Source organism: Penicillium canescens (genome assembly GCF_028828765.1).
Source record: "Penicillium canescens strain IBT 15451 chromosome Unknown utg000002l_segment0_segment0, whole genome shotgun sequence".
Lineage (NCBI taxonomy): Eukaryota > Fungi > Ascomycota > Eurotiomycetes > Eurotiales > Aspergillaceae > Penicillium > Penicillium canescens.
The window spans coordinates 1160687-1176975 of NW_026703964.1; the positions used below are offsets into that span (position 1 = coordinate 1160687).

The window sequence follows — 16289 nt, forward strand, 5'->3', positions numbered from 1 at the left end:
TATATAAAATGCGGGGTGTGGTATTCTGTTAGGTAATGGTTTCCACTTCTCCCGTCCGGGGTAAAACATTCACGCTGTCACTCTTTGACAACCCCCAGAAAATCAGGGATATCCACCGTTAACCTTTAGCGAGTGTCGCCCCTTATTCCGCTTGACAGGTCCACCTGTGGTCCTAACTAAGGCTGCCATGTATTTACTCGTGATTGGCTTCGAAAGCTCTCACCGTCGGAGTCCCACGTCTACGGTCTACAGTAACCGAGGTTTGCCATAACCGAAGAATGAGCTCCACTGTACATGTACATGTATTTGCGGTGTAAGTTATACTTTTCACTAGCTTTCCCCGCGTTCGACTAACCTTACGAAATCATGTGGCAACATATCGGAGGGTTAATTACCCCAGGTTTTTGTGTCCCGCTGGCCCGGTTATAAGCTCCGTTGTGGTGTGATCCACTTGATTTGAGTTCGTCGGTTTTAGAACTACATGTATCTACCTACCTATCTAGGTAGTGACTGGTCTACTTGTGAAATATTTTAGCTCTGCGATATGAGATAACAAGATACCAAGAGCGGGACGTTGACAAAGAATCAAGCCCTTTTCTCGTATATTTTGCTTGGGAGTGAGGGAATAGTTGGAGATTATCCCAAATAGCCGGTTGTAAACCGTCGATAGCGGGCATAGCCGTTGATAAGCTGGTCATGGAGCGTGCTTACAGTTTCAGAGCTTATCTTGGCGTGGGAAGCTAGACAGTGACTTGCATGCATTGTTTCGTATTTCTCATTGGGTGGCCCCTGCAGTTCAATTGGTGACCTGTGCCCATGGCTAGTCACTTGAGATGTAATGGTTCGATTTGACATCTGGCTTTGTCACGAAGGCTGGCCAATTCCTCCGTGGACATATGGATGGCAACTCGTTTTGCTTGCTCGGGGCCAATGGCAATCTACACATGGAAATTGGATATAGCATATATTTGCAGCAATTCATTCATTCAACCAAGTATTGGTTAGCATTGCTTTCGATATCATTAATACGCATTTGTTTTCTGTTCGTCATGATGGGACTGGGTATCTTGGGCTTATGAGCTTGCCACAGGACCTTCGCCGCCGGGAATCAACTGGTACAAATGTTAGTAAAACGGTTCCACAATATAAAAACTGTGTCTGATATACCATGCAGATGTTGTTGCCGTTCAGCAAGAGCTTGGGGGAGCTTGGTCTGGGCACCGGTGTAGTCGCTGTGATAAGAGTTAGTTTATCAAATAGAACGGTACTCGCAATAAAATGCGTTGTCAATGCCCTTTGGTAAACAGAAGTCACCAAATCTGAGAGATGGCACGATACACCGGCCAGGAACAGCCCACATGCGTGGGAGCTTGAACCAGACCGCAGTTGGCAGCAGGGCGAGGAAGTCGAAAGAAGGCAAAGACAAATTCCAAAGCACATACAATTCTGTCACATCTTCCATGACCATGTCTAGTTCCAAAGTTAGTGTCTAATCATATATAAACAATTCATGCAGGGGTACTCACTGACGTAGTCATCGAATCCGAGGAGGGTTCCGGAGAATTCTTCATGGCGTCAGTATCCCCCTCAGCCGACGTTCAAATCATCACATTGTGACTCACCCTTGTCACCTTTCATGACAACCCATATCCGGGAGCCGACACACTTGTCAATGAGCTCTATCAAACCAGTTAGTGGGGTCCTGGCTTTTTTGGTTCATCGGGCACAAACCGAGAGGAAGAAGTTGAGAAGCCATAATGTTGAGTAACAGTTTAGCTGATACCTTGAGGAATATTTCCCGGTATTTTCTCACTTCAAAACTCAAGGTGTTGAAGTATTTCGCGTGGACAAGATTGATATAGAAAAGGACGTGATCGTTTGTCGCTCGGCGGGGAGGTTGATCCGACCCTGTTACACTAAGCCAAATGTGGCTTAGCGGCGACCCCGAGGTTGGTTTGCGCGCTTGCTACGACGGCGAGCTGCTGTACTACTTTCACAATCGGCTTGCTCCTTGCCGACTGCCTGCTCGCGCACTGCCAAAGCCACCCCTTGACTTGAACAGACCAAGTTTTGTCAATTCATTTGTGAGCTCAGGCCCGGTCCACTATGCTTGTCACGCAGCATGCCAACTCAGGCGAATCTTCTGGCGAGTCGGAAATCCCGGTCTGCAATCACAAGTCTTAGCAGTCAGCTCGCCAGATCTATTTCTCAGGGTGATCACGGATGGCACCATTGTATACTGCGGTCAGTACGCTCAATTATCTCCTCTGCAGCTCGAATGGCAGTGCCTCTAACAGAACTACAGTGATGCCAACACGTGCACACGCTTTCCCTCAAGTCTCCGACATAAGAATCCTCCGGCTTCACGCGTCCACAGCCCCGGTCCGCTGAAAACATACAAAGTACGACCATTTTCCACAACCGTTCGCACACAGGGTGCGTGGGATGATGAAGAGGAAGTGGTCTCAACTCCCAAAAAAAAGCCTTTGCGCTTCGTAGAACCGAAAAGCCACTCTTCTCGTGGGCCTCCTGTTCATCGCGATGTAGGTAGCTTGCTTCGGGCGCAATTTTATGCCAAACAAAATCAGCTTAAGGCCAAAGAATTATCGAGACAACATGCAATGCTCGAGAAGGCTTTCAACAACCTCCCTTCAGTCGATCAGTATATCGATGTGTTCTTGATGTTGAAGTATTTCGACTTCGAGGTCATGATTCAGTACATCGATCGCGAATGTGAACGGTATCAAGCTATGTTCAAGACCCTCTTATCCTGGGAAAACAAGCGAATTCTCGCCATAACCTCATCAGTCGAAGATTCAGTCCTCCGGGCCGAGGAAACTACTCAGAAACTGGTTGCTGAATGGGAGGGGTTGTCATTCTCCATCTTGAACCGCCTAGCCACCGAGGTCTTGCAGATCACAGACAGAGTTGTGCAAGCGGAAAGTGTCACTCAAGAATATGTGGCTGCAGTGACAGACTTGTCATACAAAGTGAGACTCAGTCAGGTGGATATTGCTGTCACAGAGGCAGAAAAAGCCGTACGGTTGATGGATCATGATTTCTGTCTCGTCGTTTTCTTTGGGACTCCAGAATTAACCCAAAAAGTGGAAGAACTAGACCGCAATCTTGTACACTGGCAGCGTGAGCTTCTGAATATTGCTACTTCTCTTTTAACGCACCAAGTAAACATCTCTCGGCTATCTATCCACGACATGGAAGACACAATCCAAGATGGATTTTTGAAACCTCGGCAATCTGCAAGAAGACGAATCGATGAAATCACTATTGCATTCGACAAAATCCATCAAGATTACAAACAATTACAGGCGAAAGCCAACGCGGTGTTAGACGGACGAGTCCACATCCTTTGTACGGAACTCTCTTATGACCCTGATCTTTCCCACAGACAGAGATCCAAGTTGGGTCAGCTTGGTCGTGCCATGTCCCTTACCCGGAACTCCCTTATGGCGGCCTTGCATTCTCACCGTTCTGCCTGGCGAAAAAGGGTCATGCAGAGTCACTCACTCCGAAAAGCTCAACTATGGGAATTGAGTGATCTTTCAAAGGTCTACCGGATGCACAACAATAACAATAGTAACGGTCGTGAAAGGCTGTTTGAAGCTTTTGCGCTGGGCCCTCGACATGGCGGAAAGCTTGCTCAGCATTTGGCGGAAAACTCCCGCGACATGGCTTCCGCCCTTCGTTCCATATACCTGCCGCGCTACCGGCGCCTACCAGCACGCAGCCCTCGGCAGAACTTTTACTGGCAACAGCTAGATGTAGTTTGGCCGATGTATCATCTCGATACCTTATGCTGGCTGCTGAGCAGTGAAGTTTGGTACCTTCAACACACCCTCAAGGGAAGTTGCGGGCCCTTATGGGAGGGTATTCCCGCTATAGACAGGCGGTTTTCGGCCACGAAGATGGCCGAGTGGAACTTCAAGTTTCAAGTCCATCGCAATGAGCTTAGACAAGAGCTTGGCGAATTTTATAACATCAACTGGATGCGCCTTCAGTCAGAGAGCAAGCTGTACGCCATGGGCGAACGCGCTTACCTGAGTGGAAGATTTGAAGTTCCAAATCCAATGAGCCAAGACCGAGAACGTTTCAAAGAATGGGCCATGCACTTTGCTCGCATTTGCTCGGAAGCGTGGATTAACAGCTTTGCCCTGTATCAGTCACCCGAATTCTGGAACCGTCTCTATCAGAAGTTAGAGGCTAACAGGAAAGCGGACAACGACCTTGGCCAAGGGCACCTTCTCGCAGAATTTGGCTCTGAACCTGTCCGCAAGAAGGCAGTCGCTACTCCCCCACTACCTCGGACTGGCTCTTTCAAAACAACCAAACGGTCAAAGTTTGTTCGTTCAAGGAAATCGAACGCGCCACGTAAGACACAGGGCAAAGGTGCTGCAGCTCCGCCGAATGCGCAACCCGAAGCTGTTTCCAAACAGAGCGAAGCTCTTCCTCTCGCCGACCAGAAGTTCCAGACGAAGATTCAGGGTACTGGCAGGCCTTGGTGGATGCGTTCGAGGGAAACAGGAAAAACACGCACGACCAACCCCGAAGTCGTCACTCCAGAACCTAAGAATGCCCCAATTTCTTCGAACCAAAACAAGGCCTCACAACCTTGGACCATGGCTCAAAAGATTCAAGAGATTTTCGGGTTCTCGAATGACCTTAATGTCCATCAGCCTTCGCTCACAAAAACACCTTCACAGCCAACTGAAGATGCCAGCCTTGACATGGCGGAATCTGAACCGTCCGCTAAAAGTAAAAGATTCCAGAATATGTTTACTGGAAGATCATATTCCTCGCCTTCGGTGGAACTTAAAGACGATCCCCCAGGCCCCAAAGACGATCTTCCAGATAAAACGTCACCACACCAACCATATCCACAAAACTTGCCAGGGACAACGGCGTTGACCAAGGCTGGGATAAGAAGACGACGCAGAAGAGAACAAAGGAGAAACGCCACGGACTATTATAGTCTTCCGCAAAGCGATGGTGTCAGCGAGAGCTCCCTACCCAAGCAGTCACTTGAGCATGACATTTCCCCAATCACGCCTACCAAAATCGAGAGCCCACCTTCAGGGGAACCGAGTGACGATCTCCCAGGTAAATGGCCACCACACCAGCCATACTCACAAAGCTTGCCAGGAATGGGAACGTCCAAGTATGCGATAAAACGACGACTCGGAAAACAAAGCAGGAGCAAAACCACGGACCCAATCTCCTATCACAGTCTTCCGCAAAGCAGCGGTGTCAGCGAGGGCTCCCTACCCAAGCAGTCACTTGAGCATGACATTTCCCCAATCATTCCTACCAAAATCGATAGCCGACCTTCAGGGGAACCCAGTGACATTTTCCCAGGTCAAACACCAGCCAACGGACTACAATTACAAAGCCGGCCTGGAAAAGCAATATCCAAGCAAGCGAGACGACGACGATTACTCAGAAGTGTTTTTGGTAGAAGCTATACCACCGACGCAAGCTCCTACCAAACAAGTTTTCGGCACTGCAGCGGTGTCAGCAATGGTTCCCTACCCGAGCAGTCACTCGAGCATGCCATTTCCCCAATCCCGCTTACCAAGGGCCATGGCTCGGAATCACTTGATAAGGCGTCCCTGGATGAAACGGTACCAGCATCGGACATCGATCTCAATGTTAGCGTCTCCGCAGCACCCAAGTTCTGGAGCCACAGCTCACAGCAGAGCCCAGGCGGCGAAAAGCTCATCGTGCATTACTGCCGTACTCTCCATAACACCGAGGAAATTGCCCAGCACTTCCTCGACAGCAAGGTTCTCGGATTTGACATGGAATGGAAATCTTCAGCGTCTGCCTGGGACAGTATCCAAAACAATGTCTCGGTGATTCAAATTGCAAACGAGGAGCGCATCGCTATTTTCCAAATTGCGTCGTTCAAGCCCTCGCGGTCTTTGAAAGATCTTGTTTCCCCGACACTGAAACGGATCATTGAATCTCCTGATATCACTAAAGTGGGTGTGTCAATCAAGGCAGACTGCACACGGCTGCGAAAGTATCTCGCTATTGATGCGAAGGCAACATTTGAGCTGAGTCACCTGTTCAAGCTGGTAAAGTACGGCCAGGAAAACCCCAAACTGGTGAACAAGCGAGGCGTCAACCTCAGCGAGCAAATGGAAGAGCATTTCGGTCTACCTCTTGAAAAGAATGAGGATGTGCGTTGTGGCGATTGGGCTCGGGCTTTGAGCTATCGCCAGGTTCAATGTTAGTATCTACAAGCCTGGAACCCTGCATAGTCTATCTCTATTATAAAAAGTACTAATTTGGATTTTTTGATATAGATGCTGCTACTGATCCTTATGCCTGTATTCGCCTCTTCAATGCCATGGAGGCAAAGAGACTGGCCATGGATCCTGTGCCACCTCGTCCTGCATTCGCTGAACTTAATAGGCCAATCATTCTTCCTCTTGGACAGGCTGTTAATAGTGAGGACAAGGAGCCACCGCTCTGAGTTTATTTCTGGATATATTTGCATAATTATTCACCACTCTTTGGAAAAGATTCTACGCATATAGTTCCATGTCACTCTTGCTTTTGTGATCTGTTGCGCTTTGTTTATGTTGCATTTTGCCAGCGTGCATCTTTCTCGTTCGATATCCAATGTTGATCTTCGTTCATGCAAAATACATATTTCTGCGACATCACACAAAGTTTAGTACCCGATACTCAATAGTGGCGAGAGTGTAACGCGTCTCATCCACATGAATGGACACAGTATCAGGGGTGGTGTGTCTCGATATGGGATATATATCTGCTGAACTATATCAGTCGGATGTGATGCATCTCAAAATATAAATCCATTAGACGAGTCAAGAGAAATGATTACAAGTGGGGTATATATTTATCAACAATAAGTGTATAAACATCTATCGACCATGCCGATATCTCCAAAATATGCATCAAGATCAGAAAATACACTTCTAGCTCATTTGCTCGAACACAAAATTACCCTCTCAGAGGAAGAACCTTCGATAACAAAACCTCCTGTCGACAGAGCGGACACTCAGGCTTCTCACGAACCCAGTCACGGACACAGATCCAGCAAAAAACGTGTCCACAGGTCGTCACACTAGGATCCTTGAACTGTTCCAGACACAATGTACACTTCCTCTGCTGACCCTCTGGAATCCATGAAACAGCACCGGGGTCCTCATCCAGATCATATAGAGGCACAGAAGCAGGAAGAAGAGGAATAGCCGAGGGATTCTGAATCGAAGAGATAAGCGCCCCGCCCTCTGAGCGAGACTCACCACCCTCCGCAGACGAACCCTCGTCCTCATTCATGCTAGCAGCCAGCTTGCGGGTATGCAGGAATCCCTGCACAGCGATCTGGAGAACAAGTAGGACACCTAGGACTTCATACCCGATGCGCTGCTCGTTCTCCTCAATCTTTTTCGTGAACACATAACGCAGCCGCCAGAGTCGTTTCGACAAATGATAATACGAGCCTGTGAAGTAAAAGGTCGCAATGCTTAAGGCGTAAATGGGCGACACGGATGTAACAGAGTCGAGATGTTCAAGGAGATACTGCTGCAGGTGCAACTTGGTGAAGAACGACTTTTGAGTGGGGGTATTTGAAAAGGTAGGTTTGTTCAGCAGGCCAGCCTGCTGCGCGGCCCGGAGCTGTGCCCGGGCAATGTTGCGCTCGAGCTTGTTGCGGATCTTTTGTCGAAGGGCGGGTAGGATCCGCTGTAGCGTCCACGGTACTAGGATGCTGCTGAGGATGTATCCAACGCGTCTGCCGATAGACGGTAATTGGAGCGTGTCGTCCTCTAGTTGGACCAGGTCACAGTATTCCTCGCCGAGGGTTCGGTTGCCGATGGCAGTTGTTAGGGAGAAGTAGAGGAGCTCGGTGAGGTGCTTGATGGCGTCGGAGTAGGTGTGTGCGAAGCGGGCACCGCGTAGGGCTCGAACGATGCCTTGGGATTGTTGGACTAGGCTGCTTGTGAGGAAAGCATCCTTCTCGTGGGAGCGGATGACATCTGGGGATGTTGCGAATGGGTAGAAGTGGGAGGTGGATGAGCCGAGGGCAGAGCTCGGGCTCAGAGCAATGTGGGTGTCGTCGTCGGCCATGATAGAAGATGGAGGGATTGACGTTGGAATGTGACTATGTATGCTATCTGATTTGGGGCATCCTCACGGCGAGGTACAATTCCCCGACATGCCTAGGTGGAGATGACTTCCCCAGAGTCGGATGTGCCTCGGTATATAGTCACATGACTTGGCCGATGAGGAAGGATGTCACCTGATATGACATCACGTGGCTTGAATTACCGTATTATTACGTGAGTCCCACAAGCGGTACCTGGATTCTGCCGAATGCAGCCCTCGAGTGGCTGATTCTATATTGGATCCCCCTTTTTTTTGGCTCCATTTCAGGGTCTTCAGCTTATTGTTGTGTGCCTGTCTTGGAACTGGTGACTGACAACTGGCGAGTGGCGACTAGTGACTAACTTGCAAAGAGCAACTTACAGTACAACTGGCACCCCTCTGTGGGCTATTCTGATTGGCACTGAATGTCGATCCAGCGCTCAAGATCTTCAGTCTCCCCTGAGATGTGCTTCTAATTATACCGAATCCGACGCATTGTGGAGTTCCAGACCACCAGTGGACTCTTGCCTGGTCCACTCAGCGCGAATTGTTCTCGTCTCATTACCCTCTCCGCTTATTAAACTGCCCTGAAAGCGGCCTCACTGGCAAAAAGTCTCAACTTCCGAACTCGCCCCTAGTCATTCGTTTATCCCCACGGGGTCTCTTTGTTGTTTCTTCAGCCTTCGTCTTCCCTCTGATCAATGGAAAAATGGGTCCTGATCAACATGCTCAACTGGATGCCTTTGGGTTGATCTTCCCACTGCCACTACGGGTAGCTGCGCTTCTGGTTGCTGGTAGGTTATCCGTTTTGGTGTTGGAAGTCCGATACTAACGGAGGGGCAGGTTTTTGGGGATGGGGTCTGAATCTTCAATATTTGGCAAAAGCGAACATTGTAAGTGACGTCTCCTGTCCAGCGGAGCCCACCGGTCGTTCCAGTGCTGTCCAGTGCGGTTTCAACTAACCACCCTCGACCTTCAGGACGTTCCTGCTCTCGTCAAATACCCTGGCCGCACATCCTCCTCCCAACGCCCGCACCACACCGCCGTCTACCGCCTGGCGACATTCTTCACCATCCCCCTCACCCTGTGGTTCGTTGTTTTTTGGCTCGCCACCCGCCGGTCCCCTGAACTGGTAGAACGACTCGACTGGATCCCTCAGTCCGTTTTCATTATCCTCCTTGTTATCCTGATTTGGCCCTTCAACCGCGCATCTCGTTCAGGCCGCATTCGATTCCTTCTTACCCTCAAGCGGATCAGTATCGGTGGTCTAGCTGAGTCCCAAGATGGCAAGTTTGGTGATATTCTGCTGGCAGATGCCCTGACTAGCTATGCTCGCGTGCTGGGGGACCTATACGTCAGCTTCTGCATGTTCTTCACCGACGGCCTCGCCGCAACCTCCAAACCCAACCGGGCCTGCGGCAGCGAAATCGTCGTCCCTATTATTATCGCGGTTCCCAGCTTGATCCGTTTCCGCCAGTGTTTGATCGAATATGTGCGTGCGCGACGCACTACGACCCGGAGAGAGACACAAAAGGGTAACCAGCACCTGGCCAACGCCCTCAAGTACGCTACTGCGTTCCCTGTCATTTGGATGGCTTCCAAGATGCGCAACTATAACCCCTTGGATTTCCATGGATACAGCGAGATGAGCATGATGCGCCTCTTGTAAGAATTTGATCCTCCGCTTCGTTTACCCCTTGCTAACACCCCGCAGGTTCATCGTCTCTTTTATCAACTCCGCATACTCATTCTGGTGGGATGTTGTCAAGGATTGGGATATGACCCTCTTCTCCCCGGAACGACTCGATAACGACCACCCGTATGGACTCCGCCGTTACCGCTACTTCTCATCCGACAAGTTATACCACTACGTCATCATTGCGGACCTAGCACTTCGTTTCTCATGGCTTTGGCGCATTGTCCCGGGTTTCGGCTGGATCCCAGAAACCGAGAGCGGCCTATGGATATTGATGTTCCTCGAAGTTGCACGCCGCTGGATGTGGGTGTTCTTCCGAACCGAAGCCGAATGGAGTATGTTTTCCCGTGCCCTCGCCCCGCATCGAACTGGTGTAGCCCAGACATTATTGCCTCAGCGTTAGAACATGGCCACTGACACTCGAAACAGTTCGGAATACCCATGGCCCTGGACCTGAAGATGTTCTCCTTGGCGAGTACAACCACAAGTTCGACGCGGACTAAATTTGTTTATATTCGCCTACGAACGCACCTTCAGGCGACATGGAACGAGAATGAGACACAGAATCCCCGCTTTCAACCTATCACAACGGTTGATTTTCAAGAGCATAGATGCTCTCCTTACCACCCGCATATCCCCCAACCCACCCAATGCTAGAACAGCGATAGATGAGGCCTAGGTTTGGCTTTCTTTCCGCGCGTGGAACTATTTTATCCAACGCCCTGTACGCCTATAGTTTTCATTCATTTCAGACGTGTGTTCTTTGCACTACACGACTTTCAGTTTCCTTGGACTCATTTGAGGCTGTGGTTTCACAGTCAGCTCATGGATTTTGGTGTTCGATTTTGGAATCCGCCCTCGCGGCAAGCATCATGTGGTTTTTTTCCTGGTCGTTTTCTGTCTACTGCGCCTGATCCTCTTCCTTGTATAAATATCTTCCTAGGATCGCCCTGGTCTGACGTCTGCATCTACCCTTGCCTTTTCTGTCTCTTTTTATAACATATACCACATCTATCGGATCGAATCTCTTATCCTTCCCTTTTCTTATTCTTTTTCTGGAGTTCTTCCCGGAGCTTGGCTGCTAGAGAGTCCAGTGGTGACATCTATTATATAGATTTTTTGGGTTCTACCTAATGATGAGCGACTATAATGATCAAGATTTGAATACGGCCCGTTCGTTCGGGACAGACCTGGCTCAAATCCATTGAAAAAAAAGGACATCTAAGAACATCATTTCCTGTGCGTACAAATTGATATGGGACTATCGAGTTCGGCTCTGCCTCCAGAAACAATGATAGCAATCTAATTGGGTATCCATCTTGACGGCACTACATGGTGAAGGAAGCATGGAAAAGCATCTACATTGAAACCGCCCAAAGGTATTATCGCACCCGAAAGCTAAAACATCCAATAACAGATCAGTTGCCAGCAACTGCATGGCATCTCAATAGAACATCCATAAACTTCCCACCGCGCAAGGCAGTATAGACTTGAGCAATATTCGACCCGATAGTCTTCTTCTCCGAAGCCTGCTCGCCAGAGTCATAAGTTGGGTGGTCAATAACTCCGCGATGCATGGGGACTGCTAGAGTTTCTCGAACGAACTCATACAGGATCTTTGATGAAGTACCAAGATACTGTTTCGTGGTAGTTTCAGTCAAGAACTGCTTCACTGTGCCCGCATAAGACCCAACCAGGATATCATCCACTTGTTGCATCCACTGCTGAGGGTTGTCCATGAGGCTGTTTACACCGACGAAGTGCAGGACTTGCCCGAGGGATGAAGCCACGGTCGTTGAGCTACGCTCAGGCAGGTTCTTGGAGCTGTTCTGTGCCCACTGGTCCATCAATACATCCCACACACCCTTCTGAGAACCTTCAATTGACGTGCCTCGACTCTCTGAGTTGATAAGCTCCCTCGTGATTTCGTCAACCTTTGGTCGGGCCGTACTGATAAACTCTAGATGCAATGCACGTAGATCAAGAGCTTGACAGATGACGTAGAGGTATGTTGCGGTCATGAGTGAAAGCAACTCAACGGTATCGCCAGCGTAGCGACTAGCGATAAATGCCAGAGAGTTGAGACCCTGATTGTGCATCTCAGCACTTTGAACATAGTTCGTAACCGGATGAGCGAGATACGCCAACTCAGACATATACGCAGCCATGTTGATGTCGACACCCTTAAAAGCGAATGAGATGTTCGGATCATCGAAACACAGGTTTGGTGGCAATCCATTGCTCAGCATAGGATTAATCAGTTCAGAGCACTGCGCAAAGAACATCTTTCCTAGCATCTGCATAGCTGACATGGTCTTTTCCATGGCCGACGTGACAGAGACGGCCTGGAAGTTTCCACCATGGTAGATTTCCTCGTTGGGAGGGTCGACGAGGGGGTTATCTGTCGTGGAGTTAAGCTCACATTGCAACTGCTCAGCAGCCAATTTCATATTCTCCAATTGGGGGCCAATCCACTGTGGTGCGGTGCGCCAGGCATACCGATCCTGGGCGAGTTTGGCTTCTCCGCCGGGGCCTTCGTCGATTGCTAGCTTTGATCCTTCTAGATGATCGAAGATGTTGGCAGCAGCTTCGCTCTGGCCGCTGTGAGGGCGGACTTCGGAAATGAAAGAATGGTAGTTGCGGCGGTTACCCATCATTGCCTCGGTACCCATGGCTGTCAGTGCTTGAGACAAGAGGACCAGCTGGTTTGCTTCGAACATCACCAGGCTGGCGGAACCGGAACTGAAGGCTGTTCCATTCAGCAATCCCAATCCTTCTTTTGGTCCAAAAGTGAGAGCTTTGAGACCGGCTTCATTTAAGGCTTTGTTGGATGGAACCTTTTCATAGCCATTGGCTGTGGGACGCTGAATCAAGATATCGGGGTTCCCTTCCAGTGCACCGGCAATGTATGCCAAGGGCGTGAGGTCACCAGAAGCTGAAATGCTACCGCGCAGGGGGACAACTGGGGTCATATCGTTCGCCAGAAGTGCAATGATGTTTTCGATAACCTCAACTCGAACGGATGAGTGACCACGCAAGAGAGAGTTGCATCGAGTTAGCATTGCTGCTCGGACAGTGGATGCGGGCATGACATGGCTCTTCAGGTCATCCAAAGTTGTGTTTTCACGGTTGGGAGTCTGACTGCCAGGATAAGGAAATGCCACCGCGCTGTTATGGTGCTGAATCAATGCCTTTTGCAATGTCTCATAGTCAGCAGTGCGGGTATTGGCGCTGCCACCGAATCCAGTTGTGACGCCATAGACAGTATGGCCGGCCTTCAGCTCTTGGGTTAGGAAGTCAATGCTCTGATTAACACAGGCTAAGACTTTCTGATCATCTGTGAGATATGGTTCCACATGGCATCTGTTGGAGGTTAGTTAAGACGCCAAAAGGGCGAGATATCCGAGGATCAACATACCTTGCAACTGCGAAGACGGAGCCTATATCAAGGGACTGTCCATCAACAATTATCTGTTCCTTCCCCTGAACCATCTTGTTGAATTGCACCGAGCTTGATAGGGTCATGTGGGTAAGACCCAATGCCCGATCAGTCAAGTACTTCTGCAGACCTTGATCTGTTTTGTCGTACATGTCGCCAATTTAAAGAAGAAAAGAAACTTGAGAGGGTGTACTAAATGATGAGAAGATCCGATCTTACACGCTAAGATCGATCTACTAAATGTGATGTAACTGTGGATCCCACGTGGACCAAGCCCTACATCATCCCAACAAAACTATTTTCAACTCAAAGCCCCAGAGGCTCTTTTCAAGACGATCTATGCTCCTTTTGATGACTTCAGCAGAATTTCAAAACACTATTACTGTACTACATATATGGATCACCATCTGAGACATGCCTATCAGCCCAGGCAGTGTTACATAGTGAATTTTTCATCATGGTCCATGCCAGTCGCGCTTGACTCCACTATGTCCACTTCGTAGACTCAGTGTAGCTGATTGTGCGGCGATGTACTTCAAGCCCAGCGCATGTGATGCTGACCGGGCGCAGCGTACATGTACTTGGCATATGCTGCCTAGGTGTCAACCACGCAGGTGTTCGGCCAATCCAATGTTCAGAGTAAGCTGACTGAGATAGCCCTGGAGGTGAACTTATATAGAGTTTTATACTAATGTAATGCAGGATAGCTATGGCAAAGTCTTGACAAACCAATAGGGCTTGTTGCAGTGTTAATATGGCGGTGAGCGAATCCAGGCTGTTGATTCACTATTATTCTTTATTCTCACTCATCTCTTGCCTCATGTTATCCCACTACCACAGTGATGACGTATGATATTTACAGCCTTGATAGCGCGATCGATGCCTTCTTCACATCGAACAGTACTGTGACTAGACAGCAATGTGACGGTTACGTCTTTTCTCGCACTGGCGGTGTGTCGATTCCGTTGCAAATGCAAGGTGTATGCAGCTATACCGTGACAGCGGGATCTGAGAAGCAAAAGATCCTCCAATTTCGAGATGCGGATTCTACCATTGATATGGAACACATCTGTCTTGCCAAGGCAGTCCATCCTGAGTTCGTGGCTAGCTGCAGGTATCTTGGCACGTTGGGTGATTCACGGCCGCTGCATATTTACGAGATGGAGAATCTCTCAGGGATCCCTCACATCATGGTTGGCATTCAACCTGACGACTTATTTCGACAGCGTAATACGGTCATGGACCTTGCAAGGTACTAGCGAATTCGTGGCAATTATCTGCACGAGCTGACATTGTAAAATAGGTTCTTTGCACAATCATGGAACAACGATCAACGACCATCCTCAGCTGACACCACCATTTTACTTGCAGACTTCCAGTCCAATTTCGATCTTCTTGCTCGAGACCTACCATCCCGCTTTTCGCCGAACATAAATAGAGTCCGCAAGGAGCTCCCGTCTCTCTTTGCTACTCTCCCTTTCATTCTAAGCCATGGGGACCTTAACATGATGAATGTACTCATCAGTCCCGAAACTGGAAATATAACAGGAATTGTCGACTGGGCGGAATCAAGGATTCTACCTTTTGGATTCGCGCTATATGGACTTGAGAATGTTTTGGGCTGGATGGATTCAGAGGGGTGGCATTACTACGATGATCACCGCGAACTTGAGAACCTCTTCTGGAAAACCTTTCAGGGAGAAGCCAAAAATGTCTCCAACGCGGATATGTACTTGATCCGCGTTGCGAAAATGGCTGGAATATTCTGCCAGTATGGGTTTGTTCTTGACACAAAAGGTGTGGTACAAAGTGTGCGGACGGAGCGTGATGGTAGTCTTGCATATCTCAATGCTTTCGGTATTACCAGCGAGTGGACTCCTATTTTGCCGACCTATGATGCGTTATAAAGTAAGCAAGGTGACACAGTCATAGACCATAAGTCTTTTCACACCCTACCTTTATACAATCTTACATGATTGATCTGAGGCATTCGAAAATGACCAAAAAGAGGTGAAAAAGGGAGGGCAGAATAGGGCGAAAACAGTCCATAAATCGGTATACTCACTTTGCAGCTTTTGTGTAGAGGCTGTTCAATACTTCGTGGCACCGTATACACATTTATGACCCCTGTTGTAATATATTCTGAATGGAGATTGCTCACCGGCAACGACGAACTAGACCACATCTACTGCAGTTACCACCACTACCAGTACCACAACGGCGACAGCAACTAACTAACCAACGGCATCGCAACACCCACACCGATCCTAACCGGCATGGTGGACAACTGCGATATATTCCACCATGTCACAGAAAATAACGAGTGCAACGCGATTGCACATAACAGCTGGATTAGTCTGTCACAGTCCTACACTTATAACTCCGCTGTTGGGATGGACTGCAAGGGACTCTGGAAGGGGTACTATGTGTGTGTCTCGATTGTTGGCGTGAATCTTATTACTACGACTTCAACTACGACTAAAGCGGCTACCACCACGAATACGACTACCACCACTACCACCGCTAGTAGCGTTGCTACGCCGACACCTATCCAGCCTGAGATTACGCTCAGCTGTAAGAAATCCCATAGGGTTGTTGCTGAGGATATTTGTGCGAAGCTTGCATCTAGTGCAGGGATCTCGCAAGATCAGTTCCTTTGGTGAAGTCTTGATGTTGGGAGTACCTGTTCTACTTCGTGGTTGGGCTATTATGTTTTGTATTGGGAAGTGAGGAAGCGGGTAGAGGATGTGTAGCTACTGAAGATATAGATATAAAATCCGGGAAATATAGATATATAGAATGAACTTGATCAAAATATCTCTTCTGGCTTCTTATTTTCTGAATAATTACGGGATGGCGGGAGTGGCGTATTCAAGTGTAGTGATGTTATACAACACGCCAAGAGACGCTAACCCTAACTTTACACAATGGCAACGCTAACCAGCATTCGGTCGTGGGTCTTCGCGTCTCAAGATGTAAGAAGTAATCGTAAGAGCACATCGTTGAAAACAATGAAATTTA

At 48.8% G+C, this 16289-nt stretch overlaps 6 protein-coding genes across 6 annotated transcripts; 3 read left to right on the forward strand and 3 right to left on the reverse strand.

Moving 5' to 3' along the window:
• Positions 1-1047: 1047 nt before the first annotated feature.
• Positions 1048-1756, reverse strand: N7446_001630 (RNA-binding protein LSM5; the record flags this gene model as incomplete). Its single annotated transcript, XM_058510379.1, has 6 exons — positions 1048-1112; positions 1168-1232; positions 1443-1470; positions 1527-1565; positions 1623-1679; positions 1732-1756. 6 exons carry the CDS (start codon positions 1754-1756, stop codon positions 1048-1050), a joined length of 279 nt encoding a protein of 92 aa, XP_058375915.1.
• Positions 1757-2122: 366 nt separating this feature from the next.
• Positions 2123-6493, forward strand: N7446_001631 (3'-5' exonuclease; the record flags this gene model as incomplete). Its single annotated transcript, XM_058510380.1, has 3 exons — positions 2123-2244; positions 2306-6246; positions 6324-6493. The coding sequence occupies 3 exons, from the start codon at positions 2123-2125 to the stop codon at positions 6491-6493; spliced, it is 4233 nt and encodes a 1410-aa protein (XP_058375916.1).
• A 494-nt stretch (positions 6494-6987) lies between these two features.
• Positions 6988-8115, reverse strand: pex10 (ubiquitin-protein ligase peroxin 10; the record flags this gene model as incomplete). Its single annotated transcript, XM_058510381.1, has 1 exon — positions 6988-8115. The coding sequence occupies one exon, from the start codon at positions 8113-8115 to the stop codon at positions 6988-6990; it is 1128 nt and encodes a 375-aa protein (XP_058375917.1).
• A 284-nt stretch (positions 8116-8399) lies between these two features.
• On the forward strand, positions 8400-11096 carry N7446_001633 (EXS domain-containing protein). Its single transcript, XM_058510382.1, has 5 exons — positions 8400-8927; positions 8977-9026; positions 9113-9798; positions 9848-10164; positions 10259-11096. The coding sequence occupies exons 1-5, from the start codon at positions 8843-8845 to the stop codon at positions 10330-10332; spliced, it is 1212 nt and encodes a 403-aa protein (XP_058375918.1). The 5' UTR covers positions 8400-8842; the 3' UTR covers positions 10333-11096.
• Positions 11097-11247: 151 nt separating this feature from the next.
• On the reverse strand, positions 11248-13458 carry N7446_001634 (aromatic amino acid ammonia-lyase; the record flags this gene model as incomplete). The annotated part of the gene is made up of 2 exons (XM_058510383.1): positions 13248-13458; positions 11248-13192 (listed from the first exon to the last, which is right to left on the reverse strand). The coding sequence occupies exons 1-2, from the start codon at positions 13418-13420 to the stop codon at positions 11248-11250; spliced, it is 2118 nt and encodes a 705-aa protein (XP_058375919.1). The 5' UTR covers positions 13421-13458.
• A 652-nt stretch (positions 13459-14110) lies between these two features.
• N7446_001635 (uncharacterized protein) lies at positions 14111-15502 on the forward strand (the record flags this gene model as incomplete). Its single annotated transcript, XM_058510384.1, has 4 exons — positions 14111-14219; positions 14271-14520; positions 14572-15045; positions 15463-15502. The coding sequence occupies 4 exons, from the start codon at positions 14111-14113 to the stop codon at positions 15500-15502; spliced, it is 873 nt and encodes a 290-aa protein (XP_058375920.1).
• Between the last annotated feature and the right edge of the window lie 787 nt (positions 15503-16289).